Here is a 17,957-nt window from a genome sequence, read left to right as displayed (position 1 = left end):
TGTCCGTGCCCATGGCAGTGGGGAAACTGGGTGGGCTCTGAGCTCCCTCCCCAGGCAGCGCTGATCTCCTCACAAATTCCCCCAAGAGATGACTTTCACCCCAAATCCCTTTAGCAAGTCCCCTAACCCATGCCTTTCACCTGTAATCTCCTCACAAATGGCCCCCAAAGATGACTTTCACCCCCGATCCCTTTACCAGTGGAATCTATGCAAAGTCATCTGTACCCCTAAATGGTGATGCTGAAAAGCTTAAGACAAGTCCATATAGGAGAACTGGTCATACATTCTATGCTACTGCCTGAATAAAACAGACACTTGGCCTCCAGTCGGCCAGAGGCAATATTAGGGTGGTAGCTGAAAGCTGATTTGACAATCACAGTCCAAAACCAGAGAAGTTTCCTTCAGACTAAATATTACTCTGCAGCAGGTATTTCGCTGCTACTGAGCTTCACAGCAGACTTTCCATTAATTCTGTCTATACCTCTACTTCCAAGATCTGAACTGCAAGTGAGATTTTTGAACCAATTAAGGCATACTGCACGTGGGACATTAGATATCATCCCCACTTTACAGGAACTATTGAAAGCTATTCCACAGAAGCCTTAAATACTCATGGGAAATTATCAGAACAATTAAAGGTTCAGCCTACAGTTTCTCAGCATCGGGCATGTCAATTGCACGAGATCTGTAGCCTTTACAAATAAGCAGCAAAATGACTGAAGTACGTGCACACATGTATCCAATATAAAAAAACGCCCTACCTTCCCGAAATTACTTCTGGTGCAGTATAGTTGGGGGAACCACAGCTGCTTCTTAAAAATTCTCCATCTGACATCATAGTTGACAGACCTGAAAGTGTGTAAGAGTAACTACTAAAAATTCAAAGAGCAAAATCATTTCACATTGCATACATCACCTAGAACAAACCCCTAGAAATTCCAATTGGAAAGTTAAATTTATCTTAGTAAGCAAGTGACACTCCTTGGAATTACTGACATTTGGGTTATGAGCGTGCCACATAACCCTCCATTTATTTATCATAAATCTAAGTAAAAATAATCAATTATTGCACACAACCTAGAAATATTTGATAACATATTCATTATTTGAGAACATTTATTACATGACAAAACCCAGTTCAATTTGGATGATGCGCGTGTGGCAGAGATCAAAGTTGCTCTAGGGAGATGGAGTAACATAGGAAAGTAGGATTTTGGTCATCAATAAGGAAGTCTTAAATAACACATTTACTTCTAAACACCAAAGTGGAAGATGCTACCACAGAATTGCCCAAAACTCTTTAAGAGCTTCTATTGGCTAGGAGAACTGAGGGGAGCCCCTGACTTTGCCACAATTTAGACACCTACACTGCTCAGATGGTTCCCAGATCACTGCTGTTCATTAGTTGAGCTTTAGATACTCGCTCGGTATGGTTTAGCATCACTAAACAACTACCATTCCTAGGACAGCTGTGTCCAATACCCTCTGGTTTCCTCAGTGGAGGCTCCATGACCGAGACTACCATATGCCAGGGAAGTCAGTCTCCGAGAAGGAATCACACCTACCCTTTCTACAGGGCTGGGAGGGAGGTGAGAAGTACAGCTTGGCTAGCTTTCGTATTGTAACACACAAAAGCATTTATTAAGGTCTTGTTTAATACACCAGTCCCGACTAACTGAGCGCTACAGCTTTGATGAGACTTAAGTTGCAGGAAGATACTTTATACTTAATTTCTCCACCACATAAGCCATTCAACCCAAAGCACTTATTACACACAAAAAAAATCAATACTGTGATTCCCAGTACCCAAATAATTGAACTCCATGCTTTTAAAATAAGCTTAGAATATCAGCATTTCCTGTCACCTTTCTTCAGACGCCTCAGAGTGCTTTACAAGGTCAGGTATTATCCACTACGTCTACACGAGGTATATCGTGATATCGTAGCAGTACAGATCCCTTACTATGTTTATTGGTGAGGATTCCCAATTCAGACAGCTCCAAAATCTAGCTGCCAGTCTTCTCAGCCACTTTGTCAGAAACAGCTACGATAAACAATTAAGCTTTCTGATTAGTAAAGGCAGGGAGATGGCAAAAACGCACAGGAGTTTGCACGATTAACAGTTCTTAGTTTACCCTTTATACTTTTAATTATGTTTTTTCAATCACATTTTCGCAGTTTAAGTGAATTTAGAGCAGTTTAACAGGAGGTCTAGTGTATTTTACCACAGCAATGTGGTTCTTAAACATGGTAAACTGCCTCTGCACTCTACTTCCAAGAGAGCGAAGCAGTTACATTTTACAGATAGTGAACCAGGCAATAGGAGTGAATATTGAAGTGGATGGGTCAGGAATTTAAGCATTTCAGAGAAAATATTGCTAAGCAAAACCAAAGAAATCAGTTCACAATTTCACTCAGTCATAGAAAATACATGACAAGAAAGCCTGAGAAGCACACAAGTTCTACACATGTGCAGGAACACAATTTTGCTTTCCATTCACACTCTCCAGGTTCTTGTATTTTGTCCCACCATCCGGGTATTCAACTACAGACATTTTATTGAAACTTTCCCTCAGTAATTAACAGGATCTAAGTAATGAGAAATGCAATCAGACATAAAATAGCGATGCTTACCAAAGTCAGCTCTCTTGGCATTCATGTGTGCATCAAGCAGCACATTTTCAGCCTTCGGATCTCTGCATAACACCGTATGCCTGCGACAGCAAGCCATGCCAGAAAGGATTTGCTGGAACACACGTCTACCTGCATTCCAATCAAGCTAAGGCAGACAAACATTTTAAACAATTATCAGACCATGGAAGACAAGTGGTTTTTCATTTATGTAAACCAAAGGAAATTTTTGGTGGTCTAAATTTATCACTTTTAGTTTTGACACTTCATAGAGCAGATGATCAGAACCTGTAGCAGAAAGCTTCAGAGTTTACATAATTTTGTTTGCACCACAACTCTAAAATAACCAAAATAAAACATGCCCACCAACTCAGAAATTCATTGAAATTTCTTAATCATGCTTTTGAAATGCTTTAGGCAGATGTTACATACTCAGTAATTAGAAACATTAGCACCCAACCATTAACTTTATCTAAGTGAAATATCAATGAATTTTGATATTTAACCATACCATAAGATTTAAGTTGACAAAAGCTGCTGCTGACATGCAGCACAGAAGTGACAAATTTTAGATGCTGCTTAAGCTGTTAGCAGCTAGCCACAAACAGCAGATCTATCTGGGCATTTCCTACACACACGCCCGACCCATGTCAAGGTTTGTTCTAACTAACTAAAAGTATCCTGGCTATCTAAACCGTCTGTCAAAAGCGACTTCAGAGCTTCCACATAAACTGTTCTGCCAGTAGAAGAGGATAGTAAGGGCACAATGGTAGCTTTCCGGTAATGGGTTATACTGAAGAAACAGTCTTCAGATGGATACATATTCCTCCAATTTGTACCCAGTAATGGCAAATTAACTTATCAGTATCAGTAGAGAGAAAAAATGCTGTGATGAAGTCATACATAAAGATCTGAAATGTATTAACATACAGCCCTTTTTACTTACACAAAAACTTACAGTCTTAAAAGACTATTTTAATTGCCAGGTCAAAAGTTAACACTGAACCCATACAAAAAAACCTCGATACAACTGAATGTGACAGTACCGCCTGCTCCTGGTGCCTGGTAATGTGGTCAGCACAGCTCATACCATTTTAGGAGGCAAACGGTCATTCTGTGACTGAGGCATGTATTTCTTCCCTTTCCCACGTTATCAGGCTGTGAAGGTCCTGCGAACCAAGTAAACCAACCAAACAGATTTCTTTTTCCCTTCCCAACCAGCCTCAAGGTTCCTGCGTGCCAGACTCATTACCCCCTTCCTCAGCAGCCTCGAAGGCCCCAGGTACACAGCCAACCAGGTGGTGGTGATGACCCCGTCACAGAACAGGGAAATGTAACAGCACAGAGAGCACTGGCCATAAAATCAAGTCTGAACTGGGGAACCTGGACCAGGATTGCTGCTAGACAGCCAGACCCGAAACCTCCCAAGGCCAGGGACGTCACCACCATTGTCTCCTTCCTCCAGGATCGAGTGAGTGACTCATTGTTTCACAGGATTAAGTCCAGACTGCGATTGTTATATTGATATAGTAAACCATGTATTAAGATGTGACACAATCTGCAGATGGTCCAGGCGATTAGAAATCAAATGTTAAGTTTTATTATAAATTCTGTATTATGCTACTTGTAAATTATACTGCATTGATTCTGTTTGCAGAAATTCCGTGCTATACTAACCATGATACCCTGTTAAAAAAAAAAAATAAGGCTTTATTTATATAATTCTGCTAAGGATCCCCCAAAAGAACCCGTCTGTCCCTCAGTTTCAAGTGTCACAGGAACATTACAAAAGCAATAACAGAATGCAAGTCATTAATTTGTAGAGTTTGACTACTTCTTACCCTTCCATTTTTACATATATAATCAAGCAGTTCTCCTCCTGAAACGTATTCCACCACCATGAAAATGTCAGTTAGAGTACTGATGACCTGGTACCTGATAAGAGAAGGCATATGTTAGTTGACACACTCAGTAAAAGATGTTCCTTACATTTGGTTAAAACCAAAGAGTCAGATAAAAGTACACTTGAAAATATTTGCCAGCCAATTTGCAGCCACTGGAATGACAACGTTTTTCTAAAACCATTTCCACTCCTTTCACTATATGACACCACCATCAGCAAGAACAGCAGGAAATTTTTATTCCCTGCCAGGAATATCAGTCTTTGTACTTTCAGAGTACTAAGCTTAGTTTCACAGAAGTCATTTGGACTAACTATGATGCTACCCCACAGACAGTTGGTGCAGTGAGGAAAGAATTCAAAAGCACTTTGCTACTGTCTCAAAAACATGCACTTTTCAACCTTAACATGCAAAAAAACTGACTTTCCATAAAGAAAAAAAAAAAAAGTGTCCATCAAGACTAAAAAAAAACCAAACCTGCTCCTAATAGTAACAACTATTATCTTTGTAAAAGGGACCTGTATTTTTAATTAGTATTTAAGAGCTTCCAACTCTGGTTGTTATATTTTAATACTCCACTTCTGTTAAGTTTCAAGAAAAAAAAAAAAACCAGCTTTCAAGTTTTGAAATACTATTTTATAGCCAAACTCCCCATTTGATAGATTTTGGGGTTGTTCTACAACCTATAAGTTGTTTAATTTTTTTCCCAGTCAGAAGTGTTCCATTTTTAAGGAAACAAGACAATGAACTATGATAACACTTTGGTCAAAACTCAGGTATTCTATTGAGAAGAGAGGAGGTGGCACTTGGACGAAAATGAATGTTTCAAGGTATTACACTTAAGCATACAAATATCCGAATTGCAACAAATAACTGAATTCACACACAATCCTCAGAATTGCACCGTTCTTCACAATGCCAGTTCCAAGACAAAGCAGAAAGCAGACACACCACCTACACTGGAAAACCATAGGTCATTAACAAGCATATCACTAGAACATACTTCAAGCAATAAAACACAACAAACTTACTATAGAAATGCCCTTTACAATCTTGTTCTTAACTCATTTTCTAAGCAGAAAAAAAGGTCAAATACCACCAGAAAAAGAAAACTGAAGTAGCATCTAAACCAGAGGTGGATGCTATTAGAAGCATCCATCAGGATCATATGTTTTATATACCTGTTGAAAGGACTTGTAAGCAAAAATCAAATAGAAGATTTCCGGCCTGCAGAGCTCAGTCTTGTGCAAATGTGTTACAGAAGACACTGTAGGCATACTCGGAAGCTGGTTACTTTCCTGATGAGATACTACTAGTAGTGTTGCACTTTAAACATGTTTTAAATAAGACCAGTGAGAGCAAAAAGAGACTAGTGCTTCAATAGGTCTGATGACAGCAAGCAAAACTTACAGTTTCATTATATGAGGGCGCCTGAAGAGTTTCAGGCTCTGAATCGCCCTGAGGATTTTTCCTACAACATCAAGGCTGTGAATCTTCTGTCAACTGAGGATCTTCACTGCAACTTTTATGCCCAATTAATTCATGTTTGCCAACTGCAAGGAATGAGGAAGTATTCAATCAGGGTTTTCAACTACTCTGTTAAAGACATTAATTCGCCTCTCTCTACTGTTCCCAAGAAATACAAGTTCAGATGTTTTGTCAGCATTCCACATACCCCTATTAATCTTTGCTAAGGCTGAAAACTAGACAGCATGTCGTTTCTTCTGCCCTACACCAACTTGTCCCACAATTCTATCATAAGAAGATGAATGGGATAAAAAAGAAAAACCTTACACTAATATTCAGAAGTCTTGCAGCCTGACCGTATTTCTGCACTGCTGCAAAGAAACACAGCGCATCCCAAACACTTCCATCCTTGCTCATGAAGAAAACTGTTTTCTTTCCCTGCGTAAGTCACAACAGACTTGTGGTGCACTTGAACACCCGGTCAGATTCATCAGAAGCTGTGATAAACAGCAGTGATCCACAAAAATCCTTCTGCATTCAACAGATACTTTGGACATAATTAGCAAACACCTATCAATCTACAAATCTCACTCCCAAGACAAGATACTCCTGCTGCTTTTTGCCTCTATATTGAGCTAAAAATGCAATGCAAGTGAGAAGAAACTCCTAACAGAGACAGAAATAATTAGAAGCATCTGAGTGATTATTCATACAACAAAAAGATAGGCACTCTGTAAAATAAATCAGTTTGTCTAAATTCCTGCAGGGAAGTAACTGGGTAGTGGATTACCCAAGACCTGGAACTATCACAATGCCTTTTGTACACTGAGAATACAGAAAGGAAAAACTAGCAACAGCCACAGTAACCACAACACTGGACAGGCACATTTGCCCTGCTGAGGAATGCAGGACAAAGCCCACATCTATCAAAAGTCCTCGACAGACGACAAAGCGTTGGTAGCCAGGTGCCAAGAACTGTAAAGCCAGGTCGCCCAGAAGAATTATTTGCTTTTGACCAAACCTACAGTTACAGCAATCACACCCTCTTTGCTTTCTTCAGTTCATATGTGAATGAAGTTTTAAAGGAACCCAACAAATTATACCACGTATATTCAGACTGTGAGGAGCAATGAATCATGATTATAAACCAGCAGAAAAGAACATTCCATTTCAATTCCAAAACCTCTGTCTCTCAGTAACGTGAGCTGAAGTAAGCTAGAACTATCTGAAAACAAAATCTTTAATTACTATGTTAAAATCTAACATTCATTTTGGTTAGTAGGAAACACCCTCTTAGAAGCTAACAAAAGATCAGACACATGAATTTGCATCTTCCTTTGCTTTACAAAGTACATTTAAGCTGTTTGATTTAGTAAGTGGCATGTATATTCGAGCATTCAACAGCTCAGCGTATAAACATTCAGTCCTGACATACATTACATTATAGAGTGTCATTTATTAGCCAATTTCTGATTTGTCACTACATTACACATTGGAATTTCATTAGAATTCAGAAAAACATTAGAATGTCATGTAGTAACTACAACAATCTATGTTTCATATGCTAGGCACGTAAGAAAAGAGGTTTTCAAAACACATTTTTCATTCAAATTAAACACTATCATTTGCAGTTGACTGAAACCAATATCAGCTGTCTCAGCCTTCAAGATTGCATCAAGCTTTGATTTTTTCGTTGACTGGGAGAAAACAAGATTTTCTGCTTCTTCAGCTCTGTTTGCCAACCGAATAAATTATTGTAAAGAAAACGTACCTTGTGCAGGTGCACAGAGATCACAAAAACCTGTTCACTTATGACATTTCAAAAATGAAATCGTTGTTTTCTTCAGTATTTGTTGCCTCCCTTTTAAAATTCATTTTAAGATTATAACAAATCTAGCTTTTTAAGACACAAGTTTCCAATAACTATGTACTTCATGAAACACAACTGTTTTCTTCGATACAGGTCAAGATATCTGTTATCCGTAAAACAGAGGACGCTTACTGGTAACAGACCGCTGGCCAGTTTTGAGTTCAGCATAAACACACAACTGAAAGCAACACCTCCGATGATAACATCATGTGGAAGGGTAAGAAGCCTGGGTTATACTTCCTGAAGTTACTTCATACTGCCTTTTGACAGAGGTTTTAGCTATAAAAGGTAACACTCACAAATTAGAAGTAATCAAAAGGTTAGTCCCCCTAACCATCAAGCAGCTGTTAGTCCTTCAAAAGAATCGCTGCAAAAGTTGTTCACTTTACAGACCTAACATTTCCCTATATTTCTTTACTCTCCGGCAATACCAACTGCCTTCAAGCTTCACTATGCCTGTGCACAGCACCAAGACTTCCAAGATGGTGACTGAGTCTCAAAGCAGCAGTGACTTCTTTTAACCATCAAAGTGCAGAAGCAACCACGTCTAAACTCAGTTCAGCCAGTCTTCAACTGGAAATGGGTTATGAGGCCATTCAGAGTAAACAACACGCTTGTGAAATACAGACAACAGTCATGAAGTTAGGAGGAAAAAGCCAAACAAGCATAAATTGTATTTAATGAACCGTTTCTGCAAGACTCCTAAAGGCAAAGCCGAGGTCCAGAGAAATGCAGACTTTAAAAGTATGAGCTAAACAAAAGTTTTCATTTGAGTCTGCTCACCCAGCCTGGTCTCCATTCTGGCAATCACCTCCTGCAGCCGGCTCCGCTCCTCCTCCATGTCCCTCTGCTGCTGTGACATCCAGTCCTGGAGCACTGGGGAGAGACAGCAGCAGCACTGTAAGCACGAGGCAGGAAAGCCCCTCTGCCCACACCGTCACGGATAAGCTGCATCCGTTTGTGTCATCACACTCGGCACAACCCCAGGACATCAATTTGTAAGAGGGAGACCCCGAGATGCAGTGACCAAGGCAGACAGGGCTTTGCCAGCCTGAGCTCCCAACCTCTGGCTGACTCAGAGCCCAACCTCCTCCCCAGTCTTCTAGATGCCCCCAGCCTCAGCACGGGGGACCCCGCAGCCATTTCGGCACAGGGGAATGGCAGATGTACCCTTGAGCTGCTGGTCGCGATGCTGTGCCCCCAGGGCCAGCTCCTGGGAGGTACTGTGGTGCATGGCCTCCACCTTGTGCAAAAGGTTGTGCACGTCAATGGAGAACTTCTCCATCTGCTCAGTGACGCCATTCAGAGACCTGCGGAGAGGAGCGAGGGGAGGGTCACCCCTGTGGGACATGCGTCGTCTCACTGCGATAGAGAGGGGGGTAAGCAGAGGGCCAAAGGCTGGGCAGACAGCACAGAGATAGAGCTGCTGCTTAGGGGAGTCACGACAAATATGAAACAGCTCAGCATCCCTGGAGGCAGTGCGTGGGAGACGGGATGGCCCCCGCTCCTCCTGAGGTCCGAGGCTGGTTCCTTGTAGGACAGGGAACATCGTGGCCTGGGACCAACAAGGGGATATGACACCAGCTGCTGGTACCTGGCGTGCGAAGCAGCACTAGTCACTGTGTCGATCTCCTGATCTTTCAGCTGCTTCAGCCGCTGGAGCTGCTCTTCATAGTCTTTGTGCATCTCTTGGACAGAAACCCTGTGGGACATGGGGAAGGAGCCCACCAGGGGCCGTCACAAAGTGGTGCTCCCTGTGACGGGCACCACGGGAGAGGCTTGGTCGTGGGGCTGAGAACCAGGTCCCAGGAGCTGAGCTGGCACAGCAGTCTGCCATGTGGCACCCCGCTGGCAGGCATCCACATTTGGGAAGGCCACATTTGGGGGTTACAGGCTTCTCTGCCAAAAACCGATTTCTCACTGACCCAAACTCAGTGGATAGCAGTGACTCGCTGACCTAAATAAAAGGGATTTAGGGGAGATAAAACACTGGGTTCAGCATCTTTCAAAATACAATGCATTCCCTCTGAAATGATGCCTCCAGCCAGATCTCCCTGGCAAATCCCACATTCCAAAAGCCATGGAGCTGCCCACAACCCAGTGCTTCTGGATTTTTCCTATCACCATGGCCCTGTTCCCTGGTTCCATCACTAGAAAAGGGTCTAGAAAAGGTCTCCTCCATCACCTTCACCCGGCTCCTGCCCGGAGAGAACCCGCAGGGTGTCTCGGCACGGGAGAGGTGTTGCTTTCATGGCAGTATGGCATTCTCTACCCCGGGGGCACACAAGGATTTAGGAGCAGATCGGTGTTGCTGTGTGAGTGGGGAAGCTGAGGTACGGAGTGCATCTTTCTCTGCAGTCTGAGCCCTCTGTTGCTGCCCAGAGCGGTGGCCTGGAGATGTAGTGGCAATGGGACTGCCCCCTCCTCTTTGTCCCCCACAGGACAGCATTGTCAGGAGTACGGCCCTACACCGGCTCGCCCGTGGGGCCACGCTCTGCCCTCGCTAGCTTCGCACTGACATGTCTCTGTGCCTCCCGCCCTAGGGACAGATTTGGGAAGTGCCCCATCTCTCCCAGCCCAGGAGAGGTGGACAGGGCTGTAGGCAAGGATCTGGCAGAGAAGGGGAGCACAGCTAAGAGCCTGGTACCTGTGGGCACTCTCGAGGAGTTCTAGGTCCTCGCGGTGCCGCTGCTGGAGACTCTCCAGCAACAGTCTGTGCTGCGCCTGCTCCAGCTTCAGTGTCCGGACCTGACGGGTATGCAGGGAGAAGGTCTTTGTGCTGCCCTGGGGACAGAGCTCCCACAGCAGCACTTGGCGGCCACAGGCAACTCCGGACAGGGAAGTTTCTCCTCTCCCGTCACTCGGATGCAGTTCAGAGTGACTCCCGTGGGGTCACCATGGTCCCCATCCAGCAGGCGATGGGGCTCACCTGGCTTTCCAGCTCTGCCACACGGGCCTGGGTGCTGAGCAGTGCTGCCTGACAGCCGGATGCATCCTCATAGAGCTGGGGTGCGGGAAACCTCAGCCGCCTTTCCTGTAGCGAGCCCAGGGCTGAGGACACTGCCTGAGGGGGTGGAAAGAGAAGATTGAGGCCCTTCAGGATCAGTGGCTACAAGCCCCCCCCGAGGGGGCACACGCCTCACCTGCTGCTGCGGGACAGCCTGGAGATGTGCCCGAGGGGTGCCCACCTGCGGAGACACAGGGATGCTCTCAGGGAGGCAAAGCCCTGGGAGAACACCTCCTCCGAGCCTGGGAATGGTGATCCACCCCCAGCCTACTGCAGTCCTCTTCTACCCTTCCACAGCCCAGCCTCGCTGCTGGCCTGGGTCTCAGGTGATGCTCAGCAGCCCCTACTCCAGACACAAATGTCCCTCCTGTGGGGACGGGGATAAGACAATGAGTCCTCTGGGAGACAGTGTGTATCCTTCCATGAGGGCAGGGCAAGGAGGCACAGCTGGATGAGAAATGGAGGCTTCAAAGACCAAGCAAGAGCTGCCCTCTCTGTCAAAGGCTTCGATGCCCCTTCAGCTGTCTAGAAACAATCTCAGAGCATCTTCACTACCATACCGGAGAAAACCAGTTGAAATATAAAAGTCCTTTATCCAAAGACTGGAGCCTTTGCTATCTAATTAATGTAATACAGAGAGGTGTGGGGAGCTGAGTAAATGCTGCTCAGGCCATGCAGAGCTGTAACAACACAGCACTCACAAAGCACACATAGCACATGCGCTTTGGCCTGATAAATACAACTTGTGGTATCTCAGGGCTCTCCAAACACACTGCCTCCGCGAACATGGGCTCCCAGAGATGCAAAGCAGGGCCCACCCTTCCTCCTTCCGAGGGAGCAGGGAGAGATGCCAGTAAGCCGGCAGGGAAGGGCTCACAATCACCTTCCTGATCCAACACCTCTTGAGGGCACAGACCCACCTGAGAGCTCGGCGTCTCCTGCTCTCCTAGGATCAGGGCTGTGGGGACTGAGAATTGAACAAGTTTGTAACTCAGATATGGCAATGGGAACCATCCCCTCCCAGAAGGATAAGGGCCTAGGTCTCCTGGGCAGTGTGAGCAGCGTCCTGCTCTGCTCCACTGGCTGGTGATGGGGACAGAGGGTCAGACAGGTCCACACCTGCACCCCGACCCCACACACAGTGGTGGGACTGCTCTGCAAAGGAAGTCTGGAGGCAAAGCACAGCTCCTCCTCCATCTGCACCAGCTAGGGAGGAGGCTGGGTCCCCTAAGCCACTTTCAGTGGCCTCTGAACTGGTTCACACTCAGCCCTGGCCAGGAGGGCTCTTCCAGCACACAGCATCGGTGGGAGAAGTTTGGGGGCAGCAGCAGGGAAGGGGAAGAGAGACAGGACAGCGCGAACTTACGCCCACCCAGCAAGTTCCGTTTGGCCCTCTGAAAGCCCAAAGGCAGCTCAGTGCACCCCAGTACGGCATCCCCACCACACCATGAGATGAGGATGGTGGGATCCTGCATCCTGCTCTGACAATGGCTGGTCAAAGCCTGGGCAGCATTCACACAGCCAATGCTGCAGCTCCTGCTGCCCAAATTGCATAACCACACAAAACTCACCGAGTGCACTGGCGTCTCTGGAGGGAACCTTGTTTGCAGCCTCTGACGGGTGAGCTGGGGCTGCTTCTGGGGTGCTGAGCCAGGGGATTGGCTGCCTGCCAGGACACAGAGACAGAAGTGATGCACAACAGTATCACAGCTCAGGGAAAGGTGAACAGTCTTCATCCTGCTTGGCATTAAGTTTAAAGCTCACTGTCCCTCTCAACAGGGGATCAAACAGGTAAGAGCCCACCGATCCTTCAGAGCTGCCTTCCCTCCAAGTTAGAGGTCCCAGACCAAAGCCAAGCTGAGCACATATAAGCTGAGATCAAAGCTCAGATGCATTGCTCAACCCCCCTCTTGTCCTTCTATGCTGTCACTTGCCTTTTAATTTTAAACATGTGTACCACGTCCTCAAATCAGGCACTTCCTTGGTCCATGTCCCCCAGTTAGCACCGGCCCTTACTGGGCACATACTGGGAAGTGCCTGCATGGCCTCAACAGCCTGAGTCTCTGTGCTCACTACAGTGAATCTGCTAAACCTTTGGTTTCATGGATTAATTGATTTTTAAAAGAGAAATTCACATCATATTCATTTAACTCTTTCAAGGGATTGTAGAATCCAAAGTCTAAGACTACACCGGATATAAGAGACAGGACACCAAACCAATTGAATCCCAACTGCGTCATCACCTCATGGACTACTGGTTTAAACTTGCTCTCCTTGACACACCTGGGCAACGGCCCTGGAGTTAAAGGCCACGTTAAAGCATTATTCCATAAGGTTCAGCAGATCTTCTCTGGATCCCTTCTCCTCTGAGAACAGGGGATATGTGTTGCTTCTTGCCACAAGCTGACCCTATAAACATTTCACATTGTGCCAATCACATTGGGTGGAAACATGAGCACTCACTCAGTGTTGGCTTCTAGATTATGTAGTGTTTTGTCACCTCTCTTCTTCCAACTGCGTTTCCTTCCAAGTCAGGTTTAAAGGATGACCTGACAGCTGAGACACAACTGCTTGGATTTTCCAGGTCTTCCATCTACAATTTGGGTGGGTGTTCTGCAGTTTGGGCTTTGGAGCTCCCACCTCTGTGGCAATAACACTGACAAGAGAAGGGCCTGAGATCCATTCCCTTACAGAACCGCTTACATGGCACACAGCAGCATCTCCTTTGAGAAGAAAGTGTTTCCTATGTCTTTTCAAAGCTTTCATTCCGCTACGCTCAGTTTTGATTTCCTGAGTGGCCCAAGGGCACCTGTCTTCTCAAAAGACCTGTCCCCGTATTGAGTTTCACACCTCCTCCTTAGTGGCATTGTTACTGACAACAGGCCAGGGCCCCCAGAGGCTGACCGAGACTGACCAGATTCCTACAAACAACATCAGGTGGGTGAGATTTGACATTGCTAGGGTTTATCCACCTTTTTTCCTTTAAAAAAAAAAAAGTATTTTTCAAGATTAACACATTTATCGACTATGGCACAACCTAATACAAGTGAAACAACTTTGATCCCTTTCTATCTGCTTCAAGGCTACAACCTACAGTAAGCTTTTATTGAAGAAAGACCAAAATCTCCCTTCAAGCATCACTGACCATAAACAATTTGGTTTAGAGGAAGCAGGAATTCTGCTAAGATACTGTAATTGCACTCCGTTTTACCTACACAACAAACAAAACTGTTTCTAAAGACGGTGCCCTGGACTCGTTCCAGACCAGATCAGACGCACGTCAGCAGCTATCTTTCCTTGACGTGGCAATTAGTGAGAGGAGTTCTGTTCTTCAGGGGCTCAGACCCGTTCCTCTGGATACAATCGTTGCTTGTGACGTTGCTGAAATATGTGACCCCGTTTTTCTCCTTTTCCCTTATCTTTTCTCTTTCTTCATCCTTATCACTTTCTTCTATGCCACTTCTCATGTCCTTGTCCATCTACAGAAAAACATAAATCAGAAGCAACACAAACACAGAAGGCTGCCCAAGATGCAGTGCCAGCTGAGCCACAGCCTGGACATCCATCTGCTACTCCGCCCACTCGCTTTTGGCCCACAGTTCCACCCTGTCCCTTCAGCTTTTAAATCACCTTCAGAGAGTAGTTCTCTCTGCCTCTCTGATTTCAGTCTCAGTGCAGTCCTAGCTGTGATCCTACAATGGTTTGGGTTGGAAGGGACCTCAAAGCCCATCCAGTCCCACCCCCTGCCATGGGCAGGGACACCTCCCACTGGATCAGGGGCTCCAAGCCTCATCCAACCCGGCCTGGAACCCCTCCAGGGATGGGGCAGCCACCACTGCTCTGGGCAACCTGGGCCAGGGCCTCCCCACCCTCACAGAAAACGTTTCTTCCTAAGATCTCATCTCAATCTCCCCTCTTTGACTAACAAACCATTCCCCTTGTCCCGTCCCTGCACTCCCTGAGGAAGAGCCTCTCCCAGCCCTCCTGCAGGCAGATCCTGGTAAACATTAGGAATTACTGCAGAAGCTGAGAAGCAGCACCACATCACAGATCCCCAGGACTGAGGACAACCCTGTAAGACTGAGGAGAACCACATTGCTGCTGTGGGCACCAGCACGTGGAAGAAAGAGGATGTGAGGAGGCAGTTAATCCAGCTCTTTCCCATTTTCTAAGGGGACAAGGAGACAGCTTCTGACCACACGTGGCTTGGGTGGCTGCAGCCTGGCACGCTGCTTTGGACACTGTGAAAGCCTTAAAACAAACCCACAGCTCAGCACAAAGCCACTCAACTCTGATTACATTCAGCTTTATGTTCTGCCTTTTCCTCTTGCTATTGACTGCAGGATCTGTAATTACTTTTGTAAATATTTAATTCACTGCCTTACAAAGAAGACAACGAAGAAACAACAGGGTAAAATGAGAGTTTAGAAAAAGCAGCCCAGCACTTGTTGGCTTCCTGGGCTGGTGCTGCTCTGCAATACAAGGAGCCATAACAGAGGATAAATGCAGGTGCCACAATCCTGGTTGGAAAGAGCTCTGAGGGAAAGCAGCAAACTCCTCCTGGGACCTGAGCTTTGGAAGCTGCTCAGGGGCATCGGTTGCTGCACGGACACCTGCCTTCTCCACTTACTCTGTTCTTCTGGGAATATCTCTTGGGTCACATTAAGAAGTCTGTTTGCTCTTTCTAGAGATGACTACACCCAAATGCAGACAGGTTTTGTGAGAATCTAAACTTGCACTGAATTCCAATTGCCTCTGAGGACAATACAGGTAGGAGATGCTATTTTCTGTGAACAACGTACACCTCAGGTCATCCTGGAACCGGCAGTGCAGGAACTACGCTGGAGTCATCTGCTGCGTAAGGACAAACAGTAATCAATATTCCTAAGTTTATCCATTTGTGGCCATAGGACACAGCTGAAGCCTTAAACCCAGAGAGATTCACGAAGGGGCTCCACATCTGCACGAATTACGACAATGTATCTCAGCTCGCCTGTATGAGGGAATGAATCCTGTCCGTCAGGATCTAGGCTGCGTTCCAATTAATGCAGGTGAGGAGACAGCATGTGAGAAGTTGGTGCAGATAAACCTGTGCCAGAGCATAGAACTGTGGAGATCAGAAAGGTCCATGAGAAGAACGCAAACTACTGACTGGAGCAAGAATTCCAGGGCTCTCAAAAAAGGGGAGAATGTCCTATGTTCTTCCTGATATCACTTTGGGCTATTAAATATCATCATTGGAACAGATCTGTTTAGGATGATTTCTCTTTGCTATTCGCTGCTCAATACGGAAAGCTTTCAAATGTGTTTTTTGCATGAAATATGATTTTTAGCTAAAAGACGATTCTTGGCTAAATCAGATGATTCTTAGCCAAAAAAGGCAAAAATTCTGGATATGCTTTGGTATTTTTCTCCTTGAGAGGTTGTGTCTTTCTAGTAAGGCTATTTACTACCTCATCATTTTACACTCTAATAACTGCAATGGTAATTCAGCCCACACAAGCATTAGGAAAACAATACAAGGGCGTCTTCAGCTGCATCTTCATTTCTGCCCTGTGAAGCTTATCTTTCCTAATTTGCAAGTTATTTGCTCTCTGCTACCTTAAGGGAAGGCAGATAAAGAAAATAAGGACAATACGGATGGAGATGAGCCTTTAATGCATGTTCTCAGCTCCCATAGGACAGAATTCCCTGGTTGGGCGCTAATAAAACAACTTATCCTGGGCTATGAGGTCAACTCCCACACGGCCCTGACTTATTACTCCTGGATTGTGTCCTTGGCGTGCGGGCAGTGCAATGCCATTAGGTCGTGCCTTTGATTCTGGGAAGAATTTCATGCTGAGCAGCACTTTGGTCTCATGGCAAATGCTACGGGCAGAGAGAGTGGGATGCATTTCACTAGAGTTTATACAGCTGCACCCCAGACATTCATCTAGGCTCTCTCTGGTAGAGATAAACAGCACAACCTGGGTGCAATCCTGAACGGATTAGGCTTTGGGCACATCTGTTTACCTCTACTGATATGAAAAAGCGTCCAGACAGCTGGTTCAGACTGAAATGTCCACTCTGCAGACATCTACTATGAAACCTGTAATAATGACAGGGCAGTGGGGAAGGGGCTGGAGAACAAGTCTTACGAGGAGCGGCTGAGGGACCGGGGGTTGTTTAGCCTGGAGAAGAGGAGGCTGAGGGGAGACCTTATTGCTCTCTACAACTGCCTGAAAGGAGGGTGTAGACAGGAGGGAGCTGGGCTCTTCTCCCAAGTGACAGGGGACAGGACAAGAGGGAAGGGCCTCACGCTGCGCCAGGGGAGGGTCAGATTGGACATCATGAAAAGATTCCTGTACTAAAAGGGAAGCACTTTTGCACTAGCATCACCAGTCATGACAACTTCCCCTGCCTTACATTCCTTAGTTTCATTATAAATGCAAATCACACTGGAGCGAGTGCTGGGATCCTTAGGCAGATGTCAATGGCTTTGCTCACTAGAAATCTCCCCTGGAGTGCAACTCACATTTGTCTTGAATACAAGCATTGGAAGGAGACCAAATATTGTAGGGATCCATGACAACTGTACTTTTCTTTGTCCAATTTTCCCTAATAATATTGAGTGTTCCCTTCACCTCCCTGTTTGGAATGCACACACATAATTTCACTAGGGCAAGAAGGAATCCATCCTAGATGAACCCCTGTGCTCGCAAGCAGTCCAGATGGACCCTTCCTCCCTGTGTGATGTATGGGGAAGACTACAAACCGATCCATACCGTGCCCTGGAGGACAAACTTGTAGAGCATGCGAATAATTAGGCAGGACCAGAAGACGTGGAGCAGCTGCAGAGGTATCAGGAGAACATTCACAAAGTAGTATCCAAAGAAGGGCTGGAATATCTCCATGGAGTAATAGTAGGTGTTATAGAGCACTCTGCAAGAGAGAGGAAATAGCGGTGGAGGAAAAGTGTCTTATTAGTAAGCCATAACTAAGCTCAGAAAACTCTCATCACAGACCTCAGTCAGTCACATCCTTCTTATTTATAACACATGTGAGCCAACCCTCAGTTTTCCACCAGAAATACGAGGCAGAG

The 17,957-nt window shown here is 45.6% G+C and overlaps 2 protein-coding genes across 2 annotated transcripts; both read right to left on the bottom strand.

The window, feature by feature from the left end:
* Nucleotides 1-628: 628 nt before the first annotated feature.
* LOC128849294 (fas-binding factor 1 homolog) lies at nt 629-13,116 on the bottom strand. Its single transcript, XM_054050565.1, is given in 15 exon segments — nt 629-849; nt 2,635-2,779; nt 4,473-4,566; nt 5,943-6,058; nt 6,060-6,085; nt 8,653-8,745; nt 9,040-9,179; nt 9,464-9,557; nt 9,994-10,067; nt 10,517-10,617; nt 10,799-10,933; nt 11,013-11,057; nt 11,797-11,843; nt 12,448-12,542; nt 13,094-13,116. Coding segments are annotated over 15 exon segments (1,320 nt in total). The 3' UTR covers nt 629-757.
* LOC128849260 (ceramide synthase 4-like) lies at nt 12,788-17,791 on the bottom strand. The gene is made up of 2 exons (XM_054050307.1): nt 17,641-17,791; nt 12,788-14,355 (listed from the first exon to the last, which is right to left on the bottom strand). Exons 1-2 carry the CDS (start codon nt 17,767-17,769, stop codon nt 14,164-14,166), a joined length of 321 nt encoding a protein of 106 aa, XP_053906282.1. The 5' UTR covers nt 17,770-17,791; the 3' UTR covers nt 12,788-14,163.
* Between the last annotated feature and the right edge of the window lie 166 nt (nt 17,792-17,957).

The sequence above is a fragment of the Cuculus canorus genome, chromosome 27, assembly GCF_017976375.1.
Source record: "Cuculus canorus isolate bCucCan1 chromosome 27, bCucCan1.pri, whole genome shotgun sequence".
In the NCBI taxonomy this organism is placed as follows: Eukaryota; Metazoa; Chordata; class Aves; order Cuculiformes; family Cuculidae; genus Cuculus; species Cuculus canorus.
The sequence above is the reverse complement of the archived record's forward strand: the minus strand, read 5'-3'. Positions and strand labels throughout refer to the sequence as shown.